Below are 22,280 nucleotides of genomic sequence, written 5' to 3'. Positions count from 1 at the left end.
ATTCAAGAAACATCTAGGTTGATAACATTTCCTGGTGGGCTTCAGTCAGCTAAAATTAAGACCATCCAGGGCTTCTCTTCCATATCCATATAGGACTACTAGAAACACCATAGTTTTGACTCTACGGATGTGAGAGTTGGACCATAAAGAAGGCTGAGCCCCAAAGAATTGATGTTTTCAAATTGTGGTGCTTCTGTGCTGCAGAAGACTCTTGGGAGTCCCTTGGGACAGAAGATCAATCCAGTCAATCCTAAGGAAATCAACCCTGAATACTCATTGGAAGGACTGATGCTGAAGTTGAAGTTCCAATACTTTGATCACCTGATGTGAAGAGCCGATCATTGGAAAAGACTCTGCTGCTGGGAAAGATTAGGGCAAAAGGAGAAAGGGGCATCAGAGGATGCGATGGTTAGATTGCATCACAGACTCAATGGACATGCATTTGAGCCAACGCGCAGATAGCCGGTGACAGAGGACCCTGGCGTGCTGTCGTTCATGGGGTCACAAAGTGTCGGACACAGCTTAGTGACTGAACAGCAACAATGCTTCTTGTGTGCTTTCTTGACCACTCTGTATGAATGAAATGAAACACTATAAACAATTTTTGAAAGCTGGGATACCGAGAAGCGAAATAGGCATACCCTGATAATTTTAATAGTCAGGTCCTCAGAGATGCAGACATTGGATCAATTGAAGCACCAGGATGAAATAATAGGTTTTATGCAGTTACTCCCAGTCCTTCACATATATGAAGACAGGAGAGCAATTATCATTGTCCGTATAAGATCCAGACGTTTTTGATTATTATTTCCACAGGAACAGATCTTGAGGAAGGTCTGCCATCTTCTCCTGGAATAGTTTATCAAAGGTTTCAGCTTGGGCCACCGTGAAGTAATTTTTCCAGTCCCCAGTCACGCCTGACAAACACAAAATAGAGACTCACGTCAGATCTAGGGGTAGGTCTCAAGACTCCAATACATGTCTTCTAGATCTATTTATTTTAATGTATTGCTATTAAGTAGTACACAACACATTCTTACATGGTTTATTTTATATATTTTTTAAAATTTATGTATTTGTGGCTGTGCTGAGTCTTTGTTGCTGTGCATTGGCTTTCCCCAGTTGCAGCGAGCACGGGCCACTCTCTAGTTGCAGCGCACGGGCTTCTCTTGTTGCCAAGCATGTGCTCTAGAGCTTGGCCTCAGCAGGTGTGGTGCATGGGCTTAGTAGCCCATAGCCAATGGGCAACTAATCGAACCTGTGTCCCCTGCTTTGTCAGGCAGATTCTTAACCACTAAACCATCAGGGAAGCCCTCGATCTATTTCCTTCTGTCTGTTTGACATGGAAACTCCACTTAATACAGCAGAAAGACTAATGGTTTGTTGTTTTCATATGCCTAATGGTCATACTCATTTACACATTGGCCTGCTTGGAACAATTTCCTGCCTTCTCTTCTCTCATCTTGAATGAAATTCATCACCAATAATACTGCTTTATTTTCTATAACAGATCTTCCTGGTGGCTCAAACAGTAAAGAATCTGCCTGCGATGCAGGAGACCCAGGTTCAGTCCCTGGGTTGGGAGGATCCCCTGGAGGAGGGCATGGCAACCCACTCGATTATTCTTGCCTGGAGAATCTGATGGAGAGATGTCCATGGGGTCTGTAATAAACAGTGTCTAGTCACTTTTCACAACTTCTATTTCTACCACCTCCATCCAAGCCAACATCATTTCTCACCTGCATTATTGTATTAGATGTCTAACTACTCTTCTCTGTTTTTTTTTTAATTGTTTATTATTTATTTGGTCATGCCATTATTTGTTTTGCAGCCAAATAACCAAGACATAAAACAGAGACAATATTATAATAAGTTCAATAAACACTTCAAAATGGTCCACACCAAAACAAATTAATCTTAAAATAAATAACTTTCTCAAGCACCTGCAGCCCACATCAGTACTCTAAAAAGAGATGCCCTGATAAGGGCTCACAAGAGATAATCTCAACTGATGAGCAATTTAAATTGATAAATTCAAACATTCCCTACTCCCAATGGTTAGTGTCCTATTATAAGCCAAGAATAATCTCTACATATTCTGATCCATTTTGAAGGCAGAATGTTTTCTTTACCTTTTCTCAAAAGTTGGCCATTCTCCTCGAAATACTGACCCTTCAGGAGGGAATAATTGGACATATTGTTTTCTTTCATGGCCTGGAAAGAACTGTTCTGGAGGACTGAGTTCAGTTCTTCTGGTTCTAGTTTCTTGCCCAGGAATTGGCAGATCTTCTCCACAGTGCTCCTCGTGTCCTAGAAGAAGAGAAAATCTGAGAGATTATGTGAAAGAGCAAGAACACAGAAAAGAAGATGAGGGGGAGGAGACAGCAGAGAGAGGAGGGGGAGAGGGGAGAGGAAAAGAGGAAAGAAATGTAGAGACGTGAGTAGGGATAGAGTTGGGGGAGTCCAGAGTGGGTGAACCGGCGATTGACATTGACGCATAGACACTGTCGCTACTAAGTAAAGAACAGGTAACCTATGAGGACCTACTGTGTGCACAGAGGACTCCAGTCAAGCTCTGTGGTGACTTAAATGGGAAGGAAATAATTAAAAAAAAAAGGGGGGGGTTCATGCATAGGTATAGCTGATTCACTTTACGCTAGAAGCTATACACCCTGTAAAGCAACTATATGTCAATAAAACTTGAAAAATTTAAAAATGACTTAGAGAAAGGTTGAAAAAAATAGATCAAAAGACCATGATGGAGTTCCCAGTACAGTTCAATTCAGGACACATTGAAACACTAAAGTGCTGGGTTTGTTAAAGAGACTTAAGAAGGGCTTCTGGAGTTATAGTCAGGGTTAGGGAAGAGAGTTTCAGGGAGAAATTGACAAAAATTTAAGGAGTTGATTTCAAGCCTTGGTTATGTGCCCCAATAATGCTGTTTTTCACAACTAACATTTGAACAAAACAAGAGAGCTTTACCATATCTTCTTATTTATTATCTCAATACTTCACATATGATCTTGGGAGATTATGATAAGAAAAAGGATTTTATAACCAGAACGGCTTTGCTTTAAATCAGACTTTCCTCTTAGAGGTATAATGCTTTAAAGGTTTTCTTTATTCCATGAGCCTTCAGTATGGTCTAACAAGTAATCACACACTTGGGGTAGTCCTAAGATGGTGGAGGAATAGGATGAGGAGACCACTTTCTCCCCCACAAATCCATCAAAAAATCATTTGAATGCTGAGCAACTTCTACAAAACACCTTCCGAACTCTGGCAGAATACTCCAGTCACCCAGAAAGGCAGCCCATTCTCTTCAAAAGGAGGTAGGACAAAATATAAAAGACAAAAAGAGAGACAAAATTGTTAGGGACAGAGACCTGTCCCAGGGAGGGAATTGTGAAGGAGAAGTTCCCAAACACCAGGAAACCCTCTCACCAGCGGGTCTGTGGGGAGTTTTGGAATCTCAGAGGGCAACATAACCAGGAGGGGGAACAAAAAAAAAAGCCCACAGATAATGTGCCTTAAGCACAACTCCCAGCAGAGAAATAGCCTAGAAGCTCGCGTCTGGCACCAGCAAGTGGGGGAGGCGCAGGACGCATGCTTAGGGTAAGGACCGGGCCTGAATGTCCAGAGGACAATCTGAAGGAGCTAACATGAGATAGCAACCCAAACTGTGGGATAGCCAGAGAGAGAGGAAAAAAAGAGAGAGAGAGAGAACTTTCCCTCAAAAAGCTCTAACCTAAGTCACAGCCTGGTCGGCTCCCAGAACAAAGAATTGAGTGAATACAATAGGAGAGCTAGCTGGCTGCAGACTGGCCCATCTCCATGCCAGAGGCAGAGAGACAGGTGGGCGACAGCCAGAGCTGGAAGACAGGGGGAAATCTTGGCCCCAGAGACGGCATCCTATACCAAACTGTGAGCAGGCTCCCAGTTGCTAACTAAGTCTTCCTGGGATCCTGGATGGTTGACATCTGCCAGGAGGGTCGCAGCCTGAGATCAGCCCCCCAGAGGAGACACAGGGCACACCTGAGATGGCTCTTTTGCGGCACACCCAGGAAACTGAGCGGCTGGGACCAGGGAGGTGATAAAATGCACTGCACACCCGGGAGAGTGCGCTCGAAAAGCACCTGGTCGTCTGAGCTCCTCGGACCTGGGAAGGTCACAAAATGCAGGCCCAACCAAGTCTCTGCCTTTGTGGAGTACTCAAGAACCTGAACCTGAGCAGTTTAGACCTGGGAAGGGCACGCAACCCAGGGCCTGCTTTGGACAGTTCCCCTTCAGAGCAACCTGGAGCCTGAGCAGTGTAGAGCGGGAAAGCATAGGGGCCATGAAAGTGAAAGTGAAAGTAGCTCAGTTGTGTCTGACTCTTTGTGACCCGATGGATTATACAGTCCATGGAATTCTCCAGGCCAGAATACTGGAGTGGGTAGCCTTTCCCTTCTCCAGGGGATCTTTCCAACCCAGGGATTGAACCCACGTCTCCCACGTTGCAGGCAGATTCCTTACCAGCTGATCCACAAGGGACTGAGCTGAGGCAAACCCAGTGTGGTCCATACACTGGGAGCACTCCCCACACATGCCAGTGAAAATTGTTTGCAGTATTCCTCCCACCCTACAGCACAACTGAACAAGTGAGCCTAAATAAGTGATCACCTTCGCCCTCTTGTGTCAGGGTGGAAATTAGACAGTGAAGAAACTTGCAAACAGAGGAAGCAAAAATAAGCAAAGAGGGAGCTGCTCTGGAAGTGACAGGTGCAACAAATTAAAACTCTGTAGTTAGCATTGACTTAGCATTGACTAAGCATTGGAATAGAGAAGACAATGGCACCCCACTCCAGTACTCTTTCCTGGAAAATCCCATGGACGGAGGAGCCTGGTAGGCTGCAGTCCATGGGTGCCAGGGGCCACCACGGGAGATCCCACCCATGACAAGGTCATGTGGAAGAGAACTGTTAAGCAAGGCTTCAGAACTCAACGGGCTCCCTAGGCTTTCTCGAGCATCTACCCCTAAACCAGAATCTGTCTGTTTTACTACTTCATGACTTTCACCAGCTCCTCTGACATTAACAGGGGGCTAAACCTGATCATCTTTCTCTGGAAAAAATTAACTTAGGGCTATAGCTAATAAGTCTCCTGGACATGAAAATATTTCAAATCAAACCCCCTCTGTTAGCATTATAGCTTGCTCTGCAAGTATATTCAGACCCTTGCAGCTACGCATATGATTATTTACATCCTCCCAACTGTGAGAGGCATGGAAAGCCTAAAACATAGAGCCTTTCAAAGAGTTAAAGGTTATTAGAGTAGTGTTAATGTAGGATTCCATTATTTGGCCAAATGCTTGTTACTAAGTTCCCATATCTCTTATCCATTCTGCACCTGGGAGTGCATTAGTCAACATAGTTGGAAAGTAAGAAAAACAAGTGTAGCCTTGAAATTAACCACATCAGACTTTTGAGCTAATTGGTTCTTTCTTGTAACTCACTGCATCTTTGCTCTGTGAGAAATGTAACTTGTTTAATACTTTTTGAGGCTGACATAGATTAGAACTATAAGAAAAAACATTTCGAGGGAAAATAAGTTTTCTGGTTGAGAAGCCTTTATCAAAAGAGGGTCATAAAATGTTCACAGGCCTCCAAGGACAGAAGATAATGTACACAATATTGTTTATGGGAAAGGTTTGCAGAAAAAATCCCGGTTTTGATAAAGACAAAACAGATGTAATGTTTGGGCTGACTCTGTATGATTTGCATCTTTCATTTCCCTCTATGTATAAGACAAGGTATAAAAGTACCTTTAAAAAATAAAGCTATTGGGCCTTGCTTACTGAAGTAGCTTGGTCTCCTCGTGTCAATCATTTCCTCCCTCTCTCTCTCTCCCTTCCTTTTTTTTTTTTTTCAGGCTGATCCCTTGGAGCATGGAGGCTCCCTGCGTTCACTTATTTGCCCGGGTTTCTAAGACCTGAATGGGAAGACGTTCTGCGTCTTCACTCCCTCAGGAGACCAGGAAGGCACCTGTGGCCTCCGTGAACAGGGCAAACTTGTCTCGAAGTTTTATTGGCTTTCTATGTAAACCAAGGCTTTGTCTCCTCTATTTTCTTATCTACAATATTCTTTCCTTATCTCTCTCTAAATCATCCGCCGACGCCGTTTTTCCTTCAGGTTCCCCTGGATCCTGCGAGGGCTGGACCCCGGCACATGGGGTCGCTAAGAGTCGAACACGACTGAGCGACTCCACTTTGACTTTTCACTTTCATGCATTGGAGAAGGAAATGGCAACCCACTCCAGTATTCTTGCCTGGAGAATCCCAGGGATGGGGGAGCCTGGTAGGCTGCCGTCTATGGGGTTGCACAGAGTTGGACACAACTGAAGCGACTTAGCAGCAGCAGCAGCAAACATTGGAAGGGGCCTATAGACCTTGAGAGGAGAAGGCAATGGCAGCCCACTCCATACTCCTGCCTGGAAAATCACATGGACAGAGGAGCCTGGTAGGCTTTAGTCCAAGGGGTCGCTGAGGGTTGGACACGACTGAGTGACTTCACTTTTGACTTTTCACTTTCATGCATTGGAGAAGGAAATGGCAACCCACTCCAGTGTTCTTGCCTGGAGAATCCCAGGGACGGGGGAGCCTGGTGGGCTGCCGTCTATGGGGTCGCACAGAGTCGGACATGACTGAAGTGACTTAGCAGCAGCATAGACCTTGAGAAGAAGTATAAGCTGGAACAAGGAACTATCTGCAACTGAACTGACCCCATGCTGTCCTCAACAGCTCCAGAGAAATTCCTAGATATATTTTTACTATTATCATTATTTAGTTTTTTTATTTTTAACTTCTTTATTACTCCTTTAATTTTCATTTTTATAACCTACTATTACCTTGCAAAAAAGACCCTATTTTTAAAGCAAATTTCATATATATATATTATAATTTTTGTGATTGATATTGTTTTATATTTTTGAGAGTTTAACCTTTAGATGTTTTACTCTTTGCTTATTGGTATATGTTATCAATTTTGTACCATTAAGAATCTAATCTTCAGTACTTATTTTTACTTAGGGATGTGATTACTGGCTTGATTGCTCTCTCCCCTGTAGACTCTCCCTTTTCTCCCCCAGGTCACCTATATCTCCCCCCTCCCCCTTCTCTTCTCTACTTAACTCTGTGAATCTCTCTGGGTGTTCCAGGCTGTAGAGAACACTTAGGGAACTGATTACTGGCTAGACTGGTCTCCCTCCTTTTGACTGTCCCTCTTCTCCTCTTGGTTACCTCTATCTCCCTCCTCCCTCTTCTCTTCTTTATGTAACTCTGTGACTTTCTCTGGCTGTCCCTCACTGTAGAGAATCTTTTCACCATTAACGTACATGTTTTATCATCAGTGCTGTATGGATGGAGAAATCTTGAGGCTACTCAAAGAATGAGACTGAAAGCCAGAGTCAGGAGGCTTAAATCCAAAACTTGAGAACACCAGAGAACTCCTAACTCCAGGGAATATTAATCGACAAGAGCTGATCCAAAACCCTCCATCTTTACACTGAAACCAAGTTCCACCCAACAGCCAACAAGTTCTAGAGCAAGACATACCATGCTAATTCTCCAGCAACGCAGGAACATAGCCCTGAGCATTAAAGTAGAGACTGCCCAAAGTCATATCAAACCTATCATGCTGCTGCTGCTAAGTCACTTCAGTCGTGTCCGACTCTGTGTGACCCCATAGACGGAAGCCCACCAGGCTCCTCCGTCCATGGGATTTGCCAGGCAAGAGTACTGGAGTGGGGTGCCATTGCCTTCTCCAAAACCTATCATAGACACCTTCAAACTCACTACTGGATGCTTCATTGCACTCCAGAGAGAAGAGATCCAGCTCTACCCACCAGAACACTGATGCAAGCTTCCCTAACCAGGAAACCTTGACAAGCCACTAGTCTAACCCCACCCACAGGGAGCAACCTCCACAGTAAAGGGGAACCACAAACTTCCAGAATACAGAAAGTCCACCCCAAACAGAGCAATCTAAACAAAATGAAAGGGCAGAGCAATATTCAGCAGGTAAAGAACATGATAAATGCCCACTAAACCAAACAAAAGAGGAAGAGATAGGGAGTCTACCTGAAAAGGAATTCAGAATAATGATAGTAAAGATGATCCAAAATCTTGAAAACAAAATGCAGTTACAGATAAATAGAATAGAGACAAGGATTGAGAAGATGCAAGAAATGTTTAACAGGGACCTAGAAGAAATGAAAAAGAGTCAGTCAATAATGAATAATGCAATAACTGAGATCAAAAGCACTTTGGATGGAACCAACAGTAGAGTAACTAAGACAGAAGATTGGATAGGTGACATGGGAGATAGAATGGTGGAAATAAATGAAGCAGAGAGGAAAAAAGAACAACGAATTAAAAGAAATGAGGACAACCTCGGAGGCCTCTGGGACAATGTTAAACACCCCAACATTCAAATCATAGGAGTCCCAGAAGAAGAAGACCAAAAGAAAGGCCATGAGAAAATACTTGAGGAGATAATAGTTGAAAACTTCCCTAAAACAGGGAAGGAAATAGCCACCCAAGTCCAAGAAACCCAGAGGGTCCCAAACAGGATAAAATCAAGGTGAAACACCCCAAGACACATATTAATCAAATTAACAAAGATCAAACCCAAAGAGCAAATATTAAAAGCAGCAAGAGTAAAGCAACAAGTGGCACACAAGGGGATTCCCATAAGGATAACAGCTGATCTTTCAATAGAAATTCTTCAGGCCAGAAGGCACTGGCAGGACATGCTTAAAGTGATGAAAGAGAAAAACCTACAACCCAGAATACTATACCCAGCAAGGATCTCATTCAAATATGAAGGAGAAATCAAAAGCTTTACAGATAAGCAAAAGCTGAGAGAATTCAGCACCACCAAACCAGCTCTTCAATAAATGTTAAAGGATCTTCTCTAGACAGAAAACACAGAAAAGGTTTATAAACACAAACTTTAAATGATACAATAGACCAGTTAGACCTAATTGAAATCTAGGACATTTCACCCCAAAATAATGAATTTCACCTTTACCTCAAGTGCACACGGAACATTCTCGAGGATAGATCACATCCTGGCCATAAATCTAGCCTTGGTAAAGTCAAAAACATTGAAATCATTTCAAACATATTTTCTGATCACGATGTATTAAGATTAGACATCAACTACAGGAAAAGAAACTACTAAAAATACAGACATATGGAGGCTAAACAACACACTTCTGAATAACTAACAAAACACAGAAGAAATAAAAAAAGAAATCAAAATATGCATATAAATGAATGAAAATGAAAACACAACAACCCAGAACCTATGGGATTCAGTATAAGCAGTGCTAAGGGGATGGTTCATAGCAATACAAGCTTACTGCAAGAAACAAGAGAAAAATCAAATAAATAACCCAACTTTACACCTAAAGCAACTAGAAAAAGAAGAAATGAAGAACCCCAGGGTTAGTAGAAGGAAAGAAATCATAAAAATTAGAGCAGAAATAAATGAAAAAGAAACCTAGGAGACTATAGCAAAAATCAATAAAACTAAAACCTGGTTCTTTGAGAAGATAAATATAATAGCCAAATCATTAGCCAGACTCATCAAGAAAAAAATGGAGAAGAATCAAATCAACAAAATTAGAAATGAAAATAGAGAGATCACAACAGACAACACAGAAATACAAAGGATCATAAGAGAGTACTATCAGCAACTAAATGCCAATAAAATGGAATACTTGGAAGAAATGGATGAATTCTTAGAAAAGTATAACCTTCTGAAACTGAACCAGGAAGAAATAGAAAATCTTAACAGACACATCACAAGGAAAGAAATTGAAACTGTAATCAAAAATCTTCCAACAAACAAAGCCCAGGACCAGACGGCTTCACAGGTGAATTCTACCAAAGATTTAGAGAAGAGCTAACACCCATCATACTCAATTTCTTCCAGAAAATTGCAGAGGAAGATAAACTGCCAATCTCATTCTATGAGGGGACCATCACTTTAATACCAAAACCAGACAAAGTTGCCACAAAAAAAGAACTACAGGCCAATATCACTGATGAACATAGATGCAAAAATCCTTAACAAAATTCCAGCCAACAGGATCCAACAACATATTAAAAAGATCATACATCATGACCAAGTGGGCTTTATCCCAGGGATGCAAGGATTCCTCAATATTGGCAAATCAATGTGATACACCACATTAACAATTTGAAGGATAAAAGCCATATGATTATCTCAATAGATGAAGAGAAAACCTTTGACAAAATTCAACATCCATTTATGATAAAACCCTCCAGGAAGCAGGCATAGAAGGAACATACCTCAACATAATAAAAGCCATATATGATAAACCCACAGCAAACATTATCCTCACTGGTGAAAAATTGAAAGCATTTCCCATAAGTCAGGAACAAGACAAGGGTGCTCACTCTCACCACTACTATTCAACATAGTTTTGGAAGTTTTAGCCACAGCAATCAGAAAAGAAAGAGAAATAAAAGGAATCCAGATTGGAAAAGAAGAAGTAAAACTTTCACAGTTTGCAGATGACATGATCCTCTACATAGAAAACCCTAAAGACTCCACCAGAAAATTACTAGAGCTAATCAATGAATATAGTAAAATTGCAGGATAAAGTTGCACAGAAATCCCTTGCATTCCTATACACTACCAATGAGAATAAAGAAAGAGAAATTAAGGAAATAATTCCATTCACCATTGTGATGAAAAGGATAAAATACTTAGGAATAAAGCTACCTAAAGAAACAAAAGACCTATATATAGAAAACTAGAAGACACTGATGAAAGAAATCAAAGATGACACAAATAGATGGAGAAATATACCATGTTCATGGATCAGAGGAATCAATACAGTGAAAATGAGTATACTACCCAAAGCTATCTATAGATTCAATGTACTCCCTATGAAGCTACCAATGGTATTTTTCAGAGAACTAGAACAAATAATTTCACAATTTGTATGGAAATACAAAAAACCTTGAATAGCCAAAGCAATCTTGAGAAAGAAGAATGGAACTGAAGGAATCAACCTGCCTGACTTCAGACTATACTTACAAAGCTACCATCATCAAGACAGTATGGTACTGGCACAAAGACAGAAATATAGATCCATGGAACAAAATGGAAAGCCCAAAGATAAATCCACATACCTGTGGACACCTTATTTTTGACAAAGAAAGCAAGAATATACAATGGAGAAAAGACAATCTCTTTAACAACTGATGCTGGGATAACTGGTCGACCACTTATAAAAGAATGAAACTAGAACTCTTTCTAACACCATACACAAAAATAAACTAAAAATGGATCAAAGATTTAAATGGAAGACCAGAAACTGTAAAACTGCTAGAGGAAAACATAGGCAAAGCACTTTCTGACATAAATCACAGCAGGATCCTCTATGACCCACCTCCCAGAGTAATGGAAATAAAAGCAAAAATAAACAAATGGGACCTAATTAAACTTAAAAGCTTTTGCACAACAAAGGAAACTATAAGCAATGTGAAAAGACAGCCTTCAGAATGAGAGAAACTAATACCAAATGAAGCAACTGCCAAAGAATTCATCTCAAAAATAGACAAGCAGCTCATGCAGCTCAATTCCAGAAAAATATATGACCAAATCAAAAAGTGGGCCAAAGAACTAAACAGACATTTCTCCAAAGAAGACATACAGATGGCTAACAAACACCTAAAAAAGATGCTCAATATCACTCATTATCAGAGAAATGCAAATTAAAACTACATTGAGGTACCATCTCACGCTAGTCAGAAGGCTGGGATCAAAAAGTCTACAAACAATAAATTCTGGAGAGGGTGTGGAGAAAAGGGAACTGCTGGCGACGGAATGAAACACCAACACTGCAGAGTGGTTTGAATCTTTATATTTTAACACTTGCTTCTTACAGCTGCTTTATTTTATATCCCTTGCACAACAACCTACAGAGCAAGTTGCCAAGCACTATGATTCAGAGACTATACAGTGTGCAGGTGCAGGGCGAGATAACCTTTACCTTGACTTATTTTCTGCAGCTAAGATTTTGTTTTGGGGAACTTCCTTATCAGCTTAGAATCCATTTTGTCCCTGGGTCTGTTCCTTTTGAGGAATCAGAGAAACATCCTTGTGTGCAAGAAATGTTCTTTTCCCATGGGAACAAACAGAGCATTCTTAGCTGAACATCTCGTTTGCAAGAATGTTCAGCCCTGGTTGAGAGTCTCGTTTGCAAGCACTTCTCAACCTTCCTTATACCTTGTTCCCTACAGGGAACACTCTTACACTGTTGGTGGGAATGCAAACCAGTACAGCCACTATGGAGATTCCTTAAAAAACTGGAAATAGAACTTGCATATGACCCAGCAATCCCACTGCTGGGCATACACACCAAGGAAACCAGAATTGAAAAAGACACATGTACCCTAATGTTCATCACAGCACTGTTTACAATAGCTAAGACATGGAAGCAACCTAGATGTTGACTGGCAGGTGAATGGATATGAAAGCTGTGGTACATATACACAATGGAATATTACTCAGCTATTAAAAAGAATGCATTTGAATCAGTTCTAATGAGGTGGATGAAACTGGAGCCTATTATACAGAGTGAAATAGTCAGAAAGAGAAACACCAATGCAGTATATTAATGCACATATATGGAATTTAGAAAGATGGTAACGATGACCCTATATGTGAGACAGCAAGAGACACAGATGTAAAGAACAGACTTTTAGACTCTGTGGGAGAAGACCCGGGTGGGATGATTTGAGAGAATAGCATTGAAACATATATATTACCATTTGTGAAATAGGTCACCAGTCCAGGTTCAATGCATGAAACAGGGTGCTCAGGGTTGGTGCACTGGGATGACCCTGAGGGATGGGATGGGGAAGGAGGTGGGAGGGGGGTTCAGGATGCAGAACACGTGTACACCCATGGCTGATTCATGTCAATGTATGGCAAAAATCACTACAATATTGTAAGATAATTAGCTTCCAATTAAAATAAATTAATTAAATAAAAGAAATCACACACCTGTAAAAATAACAACAACAAGAACAACATGGACAGAACAGAACAAAAATCCTAACAAAAACAAAACAAAGGGGCTCCCCTGGTAGCTCATTGTTAAAGATTCTGCCTGTCAGTTCAGGAAACACGGGTTCAATCCCTGGTCTGGGAAGATCCCACCTGCCTCGGAGCAACTCAGCTCATGTGGCATAAATTTTGAGCCTGTGCTCTAGAATCCCGGCACTGCAACAAGAGTACCCCTGGCTCACCATAGCTAGAGAAAGCCTGAGGACAGCCATGAAGACCCAGCACAGCCAATACATAAAGAAAATTCTTTTGTAAAAAAGCCCCTCACCTTATGGTGAAACAAAGAAAAACATGTGAAGAAAGAGAGTATGGAGCTTTGAAGTGTCAACCAGAAACGAGGCCATGAAGACCAGGTTGCTATTCTCACTCCTATTGACTATAGGCTAAACTTTGAGAAAGTGAAAGGGAGACCCAGGGGAATGGAGGGAAGGTGGGGGGAGTGCAGATGGTGGTGAGAGAGAGGGTGCTGACTCTAAGAGCAATAGTTACCCATTTCATCTCTTCATAACTCAGTATCAGGAAGTTCTCCTTGTCTCTCATGGACATCCAGCCCCGAATGTGGTCGAACCACGATCCAAATACCACTGCACGGAGGGGAGGCAGAAAGAGTGAGTAGAAGACACATGGAATGGAAGCAGGGATCCATACACTGTGTTCACTCTGTGAGCATAATTGCTAGCACAATGCCGGGCACATCTACGCTTGCTATAACCGGTATCCAACACCATGCATTTGCCCTTTAACAAGCCTAATGTCTTTGCAGCAGGTTTTGTATACAGTTTTCAAGGGTCTGTGAGGAGATGGTGTCCAGTGAACCAGGTGGTCTGAGAAGTGGCTTTTTTTTCTTTTTCTTTTTTTGGTCTCTTATCTGTTCGGCATTTAGATATTTTTGCTTGTTAAGTACATTCTCACAACACTTGTTTCCCCCTCTCCCCATCATCTTCCCTTCATCGTTGCTGTTGGAATTATGATTGTTTGTAGACCAAATCAGGAAGGGAATACTGGCTTCAGGAGTTGCAGTGCACCCACCTCGTTGCCCCATGGCTTGTGGGATTTTCCGAGACCAGAGATCGAACCCATGTCGCCTGTTTTGGCAGGCAGATTCTGAACCACTGGACCACCAGGGAAGTCTTATTGCTCTTTTTCTGAAAGAGTAGCCTGAAGCAAATCAGGAGAGAGGGCTGAAGAGTTCACTCAGGATCAGCTCAATAAAAACTATGACTTCCAGTGTTTGAAGATTGGACTTCAGTGTGGAGAGCAAAAAAAAAAAAAAGAGTGAGGGAACCTGAACTGTTCAATATAGAAGTGATGATTGCCTCATAGCCTGGAAGGGCTGAAGAGCATGCAGATGAGGACAATAGAGAGTCTGTAGCGTTACTCCCATAGACCAAGGACACCACTAGATTCTCCCGTGTTGACAGCAGCACCATCAACTGTCTTGGTGACCAGTGTGTCCCCAGCTGCCCAAGAAGCAGAAAAAATGTCGAGTTATGGCAGAATGTTGGCGGACAGGCAGCATAGTGAATGTCCACTGATGGTAGGATGCCCTCTGTGAGCATCAAAGAGTGACATTAATAGATCTCTTAATGACATTACTAAGATCTCTTTGCTTTGTTTCATGTTGCATTTGATATTTATTTGTCATCTCACACTGATGATAATGGGGCTTCCCAGGTGGCAGCAGTGGTAAAGAATCTGCCTGCCAATGCAAGAGGGCTAGAGATGTGGGTTTGATCCCTGGGTCAGGAAAATCCCCTGGAGGAGGGAACAGTAACCCACTCTGATATTCTTGGACAATTCCCTGGACAGAGGAGCCTGGCGGGCTACAGTCCAGGCAGTTGCAACGAGTCAGAGATGACTGATCGACTGAGCATGTACACACAAGTGGCAAGCACCGTTCTAGGGCCTGGAGTCAACAATGAAAAACTCAAAGACGTTGCATCTTAGTGGAGAGACGTGGCAGAAACAAATAAATAGAATACATACTCACTGGTGATGAGTACTAAGGGGTGGGGGGAAGATGAAACTATAGAGATGGGAGAGATGCTGTTTTGTATAGTTGATGAAAAGGATCAGACACGACTGAACAACTAAACAACAATGGCCCTCTCCAGTGAAGATGTCCATGGGCTGTTAAAGAAACAGTTCTGAAACCGGGAGACGTATCACAGGTGAGGTACTAGACTCATCACATAGTTTTGGGGAAAACTGCAACGTTTCAAGTATCTGAGAATGCCTAGAAGCTCTGCATAATTAAAAGTACAGAGAGGTTTCCCTGGTGGTACAGTGGCTAAGACTCTGTGCTCCAATTCAGGGGGTCAGGGTTCTATCTCTGGTCAGGGAACTAGATCCCCCATGCTGCAATGAAAAAACCCCCAGGCCACAACTAAGATGGAAGAATTCACCTTCCACATCTAAGACCTGGTGCAGCCAGATAAATGAATAATTAATTCAAAAAAATAGAGGTCCTGAGTGAATGCGTGCTAAGTCACTACAGTTGTGTCTGATGGAACCCTATATCCATGCATTGGTTAGATGTAGAGACATCAAGTTGGGTAAAAAAATAAAAAGAGGTCTGATGAAGGACTCTGACAACTCCGAGCTTTCATATTTTATATTCACTCACCATTTCCTTTGACAAACCATTCAAAGTATTGTTCCAGTGACTGTGGTCTCTTAACAAATTTTGCACTCCTCCAGAAAAAATAACCAGACACAAAAACATCTCTGGGATTTCTGATGAGGTAGATCATCTTAAAGAGAAAAATTGGATCATGAAAAATCAATAGTCATTTTCTAACCTTCTTAATCGTTATAAAAATGGAAAAAAAAACAGTTCCTAGAAAGTGCCCTTTGAATATCATGGATTATTTTAATAAACTAGTTATTATATTCATTAATCAAATGTGTATTTTAAAATTCCAGTGAACTAGTCACTGGACCAATTCAGTTCAGTTCAGTTCATTTCAGTTGCTCAGTCGTGTCCGACTCTTTGCGACCCCATGAATCACAGCACGCCAGGCCTCCCTGTCCATCACCGTCTCCCAGAGTTCACTCAGACTCACGTCCGTCGAGTCCGTGATGCCATCCTGCCATCTCATCCTCGGTCGTTCCCTTCTCGTCCTGCCCCCAATCCCTCCCAGCATCAGAGTCTTTTCCAATGAGTCAACTCTTCGCATGAGGTGGTCAAAGTACTGGAGTTTCAGCTTTAGCATCATTCCTTCCAAAGAAATCCCAGGGTTGATCTCCTTCAGAATGGACTGGTTGGATCTCCTTGCAGTCCAAGGGACTCTCAAGAGTCTTCTCCAACATCACAGTTCAAACGCATCAATTCTTCGAGCTCAGCCTTCTTCCCAGTCCAACTCTCACATCCATACATGACCACAGGAAAAACCATAGCCTTGACTAGACGGACCTTAGTCAGCAAAGTAATGTCTCTGCTTTTGAATATACTATCTAGGTTGGTCATAACTTTTCTTCCAAGGAGTAAGCATGTTTTAATTTCATGGCTGCAATCACCATCTGCAGTGATTTTGGAGCCCCCCAAAATAAAGTCTGACACTGTTTCTACTGTATCCCCATCTATTTCCCATGAAGTGATGGGACCGGATGCCATGATCTTCGTAAGAGGAAAGCATTGTTCTTTCCCTCTGGGATACTATAGACTAAAGAATCTTCCTGTCAGTGCAAGAGATGCCAGAGATGTGGGTTTAATCCCTGGATTGGGAAGATCCCCTGGAGTAGGGCATGGCAACCCACTCCAGTATTCTTGCCTAGAGAATCTCACGGACAGCGGAGCCTGGTGGGTTACGGTCCATGGGGTTACAAAGAGTCAGACATGACTTAAGCAACAGAGCACCACTGGCCCACCAGGGAAGCTCTGATGAAGACTGTCTTGACTGCTGTACACTGACCTTGGCCTTGGATTTGAAGAAAGACTTGGGGAAGAGTTGGATGGGCAGGTGAGAACTGATGAGACGTGGGCCTTCCTTCTCCTTTAGTAATTCATACCCAGGCTTACTCTCTACCCAGGGGGAGCGGTCCCAAATGGGCTCAGATTGGACCCACTTGGGATCCCCCTTGGAGTAAATCAAGCAGACAGTTTCAATCAACCAGTTTGTTCCTAGATAAAGAAAGGAAAAATGTGATCAATCATTTTAATTTGACTTATAAAAATTCTTATAATGTATACAGATCATAAAAGGTACCATCTTAACCATCTTTAAATGTACAGTTGAGTTGTTTAGTCATTCAGTTATATCCAACTCTTTTTGCAACCCCATGGACTATAGCCCTCCAGGCTCCTCTGTCCTTGGGATTTCCCAGGCAAGAATACCGGAGTGGGTTGCCATTTCCTTCTCCAGGGGATCTTCCCGACCCAGGGATTGTACCCATGTCTCCTGTATAGGCAGGCGGACTCTTTACCACTGAGCCACCAGGCAACCCTGTACAGCTCTTTAGGGTTAAGTATATGTACGTGGTTGTGCAAACAATCTGCAGAACTTTTCCATCTTGCACAGCTGAACCTCTGTACCCATTAAGTAACAACTTCCCATTTTCTTCTCCTTCCAGTCCCTGGCAACCATTCTATTTTCTGTTTCTGATACCTCATTTGAGTGGAGTCATACATACCATGCAGAGCTTGGTGGCTCAGATGATAAAAAATCTGCCTGCAATGCAGGAGACCCAGGCTCGATCCCTGGGTCAGAAGATCCCCTGGAGAAGGAAATGACTATAGACTCCAGTGTGCTTGCTTGAAGAAACCCATGGACAGGGAAGCCTGGAGGGCTACAGTCTCTGGGATCATGAAGAGTCAGACACAACTGAACAACTAACACTTTCACTTCACTTGATACATACTGTGTCTTCATAGTTTATCCGTGTTGGAGCAAGTGTCAGAACTCCATTGCTTTCTAAGGCTGAATAATATTCTCAATATGTGGATAATAAATTACGCTTACCCATTCATCTGTCAACGGACCTTTGGGTTGCTTCTATGCTTCGGCTATTTGCTTAAATCCCTTGAACATGTTCCTGTTGCTCTTGGCCTTTGAACAGATTCCCATTGCCCTTGGCCCATCATTCCCACAGCACTTCCGATGACTTCAGTCTTGCTTCTTGCCCAATCACAGTCCCTCTATGACCTTGCCACTCTTAGATGTATGATCCACATCCTTTCAGTTCAGAGGATTTGCCAAGTTCTTTTCCAATTAATTCCTGATCACTATCCATGCTGATATGCTGATACCTTTCCTGGAAAATCTCTCCTTTTTGAAAAGTTATATTTATTTATGCATTTATTTTTGGCTGGGTCTTGCTGCACTTGGGCTTTCTCCAGTTGGGGTGAGCAGGGGGCTACTCCTTAGTGATGCTCGGGCTTCTCATTGGGTGACTTCTCTCGTTGCAGAGCACTGGCTCTAGAGCCTGCAGGCCACGGTAGTTGCGGCACACAGGCATAATTGCTCCACAGCATGGAGGATTTTCCTGGACCAGGGATTGAACCCATGTCCCCTGCAAGGCAGGCAGATTGTTAACCACTGGACCATCAGGGGAGTCCTGGAAAATATCTCTTTCCACAAAATAATTTCACATTCACTCTTTAAATTTTTTTTTATTTTCCTGCTGCTAATTCTTTCCTTTTTCTAAAAAAATATTTATTTATTTTATCATTAACGCCTGCACTGTGTTTTCATTGTTGCACTCAGACTTTCTCTAGTTGCAGTGAGCAGGGGCTACTGAGAAGTCTTCTCATTGCAGTGGCTTCTTTTCTTGTGAAGCACAGGCTCTAGGCACATGGGCCTCAGCAGCTGTGGCTTGTGTCTGGCTCAGTGGTTGTGGTGTACAGGCTTATTTGCACCACAGGATGTGGAATCTTCCCTGACCAGGGATCAAACAGGGAAGCCCCACGTTCAGTCTTTTCGATCTCAATTTAGTGCCATTTCTTCTATCTTGCTTCTTGGCTGCTGTAGTTATGTTTTATTCCTCACCCCAGCCCTCCCACCTTGTTTTATTGACTTATTACTAACAAGTTAAGGATGTATACGTTTAACACCCTCAGTTCAAAACCAGTGGGTTCAACATGGCAAGACTAAACTCTCCATTGCTCCATTATATTATACGAGTAACTGGATAAGACTTGTTTCTGCTAGCAGGGAGCTTATTGTCTCTTTCATATAAAGCAGAAATAGGGCATCCCTGGGGGCTCAGTGGTAAATAATCCACCTGCCAGCGCAGGAGACATGGGTTCAATCTCTGACCCAGGAAGATCCCACAGGCAGTGGGGCAACTAAGCCCGTGCGCTGTAACTACTGAGCCGTGAGTCACTGAACTACTGAAGCCCTAGGACCCGGGCTCCACAAGAGAAGTTGCCTCTAGAGAAGCCCTCAGACTGCAGCTAGAGAAGGCCCATGGAGCAGAGAAGAACTGACACAGTCCGAAATAAATCAATAGTAATTATAAAAGCAAGAAGCAAAATTCTATTAAAAACAGAATGTGTATATTTAAGGTGTACATGTTCGTTACATGTCACATTGTGAAAAGACTACCACCGTCAAGCTAATTAACATAGGCATCTCACAGAGTTACCCTCCCTGCCCTACTTCTTCTAGCGCTTCCCTGGGGGCTCAGTGGTAAGAATCCACCTGCCAGTGCAGGAGACAGAGATTAGGACTCAAGCCCTGGGTCAGGAAGATCCCCTGGAGAAGGAGATGGCAGCCCTCTCCAGTATTCTCACCTGGGGAATCCCATGGACAGAGGAGCCTGGCAGCCTATAGTTTATGGGGTTTCACAAAGAGTCAGACAGTACTGAGTGACTGAACAATACAACCCATTTCCTCTACAGACTTCGCTCCCCATCTGCTTCCACTCCTCTCGACAAACAGCCGAATCTGCCTTAGGCTTCATTCCCATGGTTTCCTCCGATGCCTCGACTACCCACTCTGAGCACTCAGCTGACTGTGTAACTGCCTGGCTCAACCCTTTTCTCTGGACACCAGTGGTATCAGTGGACGTTTCTATTCCCCTAATGCATTGTCAGCATACAGAAAGTGTTCCATCTGTCTACTGAAGAATGAGGGCCACAGCCACAGCCTGTCAGTATCTGATCCTGCTTCCTTACCTGATTTGGGGAAAGTCAGCAGCAAGACATCTTCATCTTTAACAAGGAAACTCTCCTGCACCTCTCTCAGGAGTTCAGGTGAGTAATCCAGGCTTGGGAAGGGTATCCCTTCAAACCACAAAGACTTTCCTGTCATGATGACGGGCTCTTTCTACTTCTTGTGAGCCTTTTAGCCATAGTCACTACTGGACTGGGAGATCCGTTTTATAGTCAACATGGAACAATCATTAATCTCTCCCAGGTTGTTGATGAGTGTGCCTGCCCATAAAAGGAGAGGGTTACAAGACTGATAATATTGGGCAACCGTGAAGTCATTCAGAGAACATTCTGGTGTGACCTGAGTTTGACCTCATGGGAGGGGACCAGGAGTTTAGTAACAAGATGGAGGGTGTAGACATGTGGTAGATTAAAAATGTATATCTTTAAGTTTATTATGTATTGGCTGCACCAGGTCTTCATTGCTGTGTGTGGGCTTTTTCTAGCTGCAGCAAGCACGGGTTACTCTCTTGTTGCCAAGCTGGGGGTCTAGGCAGCTGGGCTGACTATGTGGCACAGGGGCTAAGTTGTACATTGAAATGTGGAAACTTCCCAGACCAGGTATCGAACCTGAGTCCCTTGCATTGGCAGGCAGAATCCTAACCACTGGACCACCAGGGAAATCCTAAAAAAATATTTTAAATAAGCTTTGTTATTTTTTTTCCCAATACTTTTAGATGTATAGGAAAATTGCAAAGATAGTGTAAAGACTTCTCATAGTCCATACATTATTCAGAGTTCCTTAGTTTTTACCCAATATCCTTTCTCCGGTCCAAGATCCCATCCCAGACACGACATTACATTGGGTCTTCATGTCTCCGTAGGTCTCTCTTGGCTGTGGCAGTTTCTCAGACTTTCCTTGTCTTTGATGACTTTGACAGTTTTGAGGATTACTGGTGAGATATTTGGGGGAAGGTCCCTCTCTTGGAGTGTGCCTGATGTTTTTCTCATAATTAGACTGGGTTTCTGGGTTTCGGAGAGAAGACCATGGAGGTAAAATACTAGTACAGTCACAACATTTGAAGGGTATTTACTATCAACCTGACATCTCAGTTGTATTGGACTATTTGTGACCCCATGGAATTCTCTAGACCAGAATACTAGAGTGGGTAGCTTTCCCCTTCTCCAGGGGATCTTCCCAACCCAGGGACCAAACCCAGGTCTCCTGCATTGCTGGTGGATTCTTTACCAGCTGAGCCACATAGGGCTTTCCCTCATAGTTCAGTTGGTAAAGAATCCACCTGCAATGCAGGAGACCATGGTTCGATCCCTGGGTCGGGAAGATCCGCTGAAGAAGTGAATGGCTACCCACTCCAATATTCTGGCCTGGAGAATTCCTAGTCCATGGGGTCGAAAGAGTCAGCCAGGACTGAGTGACTTTCACTTTCACTGACATCTCATTTTTGATGTTGATTTTGATTACCTGGCAGAAGTAATGTTTGTTAACTTATGATTATACAATGGAAGTGAGAAATAGATTTAAGGGACTAGATCTCATAGAGTGCCTGATGAACTATGGATGGAGGTTTGTGACATTGTACAGGAGACAGGGATCAAGACCATCCCCATGGAAAAGAAATGCAAAAAAGCCAAATGGCTGTATGGGGAGGCCTTACAAATAGCTATTTGTCAGTATCTGATCCTGTTTCCTTGAAAAGAAGAGAAAGCGAAAAGCAAAGGAGAAAAGGAAAGATATAAGCATCTGAATGCAGAGTTCCATTGAATAGCAAGGAGAGATAAGAAAGCCTTCCTCAGCAATCAATGCAAAGAAATAGAGGAAAACAACAGAATGGGAAAGACTAGAGATCTCTTCAAGAAAATTAGAGATACCAAGGGAACATTTCATGCAAAGATAGGTTTGATAAAGGACAGAAATGGTATGGAAGAAGCAGAAGATATTAAGCAGAGGTGGCAAGAATACACAGAAGAACTGTACAAAAAAGATCTTCAGGACCAAGCTAATCATGATGGTGTGATCA

The 22,280-nt window shown here is 42.7% G+C and overlaps 1 protein-coding gene across 1 annotated transcript; it reads right to left on the bottom strand.

The window, feature by feature from the left end:
- Positions 1-522: 522 nt before the first annotated feature.
- On the bottom strand, positions 523-20,401 carry LOC120872214 (sulfotransferase 2A1-like). Its single transcript, XM_040252419.1, has 6 exons — positions 20,266-20,401; positions 17,063-17,271; positions 15,775-15,901; positions 13,638-13,732; positions 2,133-2,310; positions 523-917 (listed from the first exon to the last, which is right to left on the bottom strand). The coding sequence occupies exons 1-6, from the start codon at positions 20,399-20,401 to the stop codon at positions 805-807; spliced, it is 858 nt and encodes a 285-aa protein (XP_040108353.1). The 3' UTR covers positions 523-804.
- Between the last annotated feature and the right edge of the window lie 1,879 nt (positions 20,402-22,280).

The sequence above is a fragment of the Oryx dammah genome, unplaced genomic scaffold (genome assembly GCF_014754425.2).
Source record: "Oryx dammah isolate SB20612 unplaced genomic scaffold, SCBI_Odam_1.1 HiC_scaffold_13, whole genome shotgun sequence".
Lineage (NCBI taxonomy): Eukaryota > Metazoa > Chordata > Mammalia > Artiodactyla > Bovidae > Oryx > Oryx dammah.
This window is presented reverse-complemented; position numbering and strand designations above follow the sequence as displayed.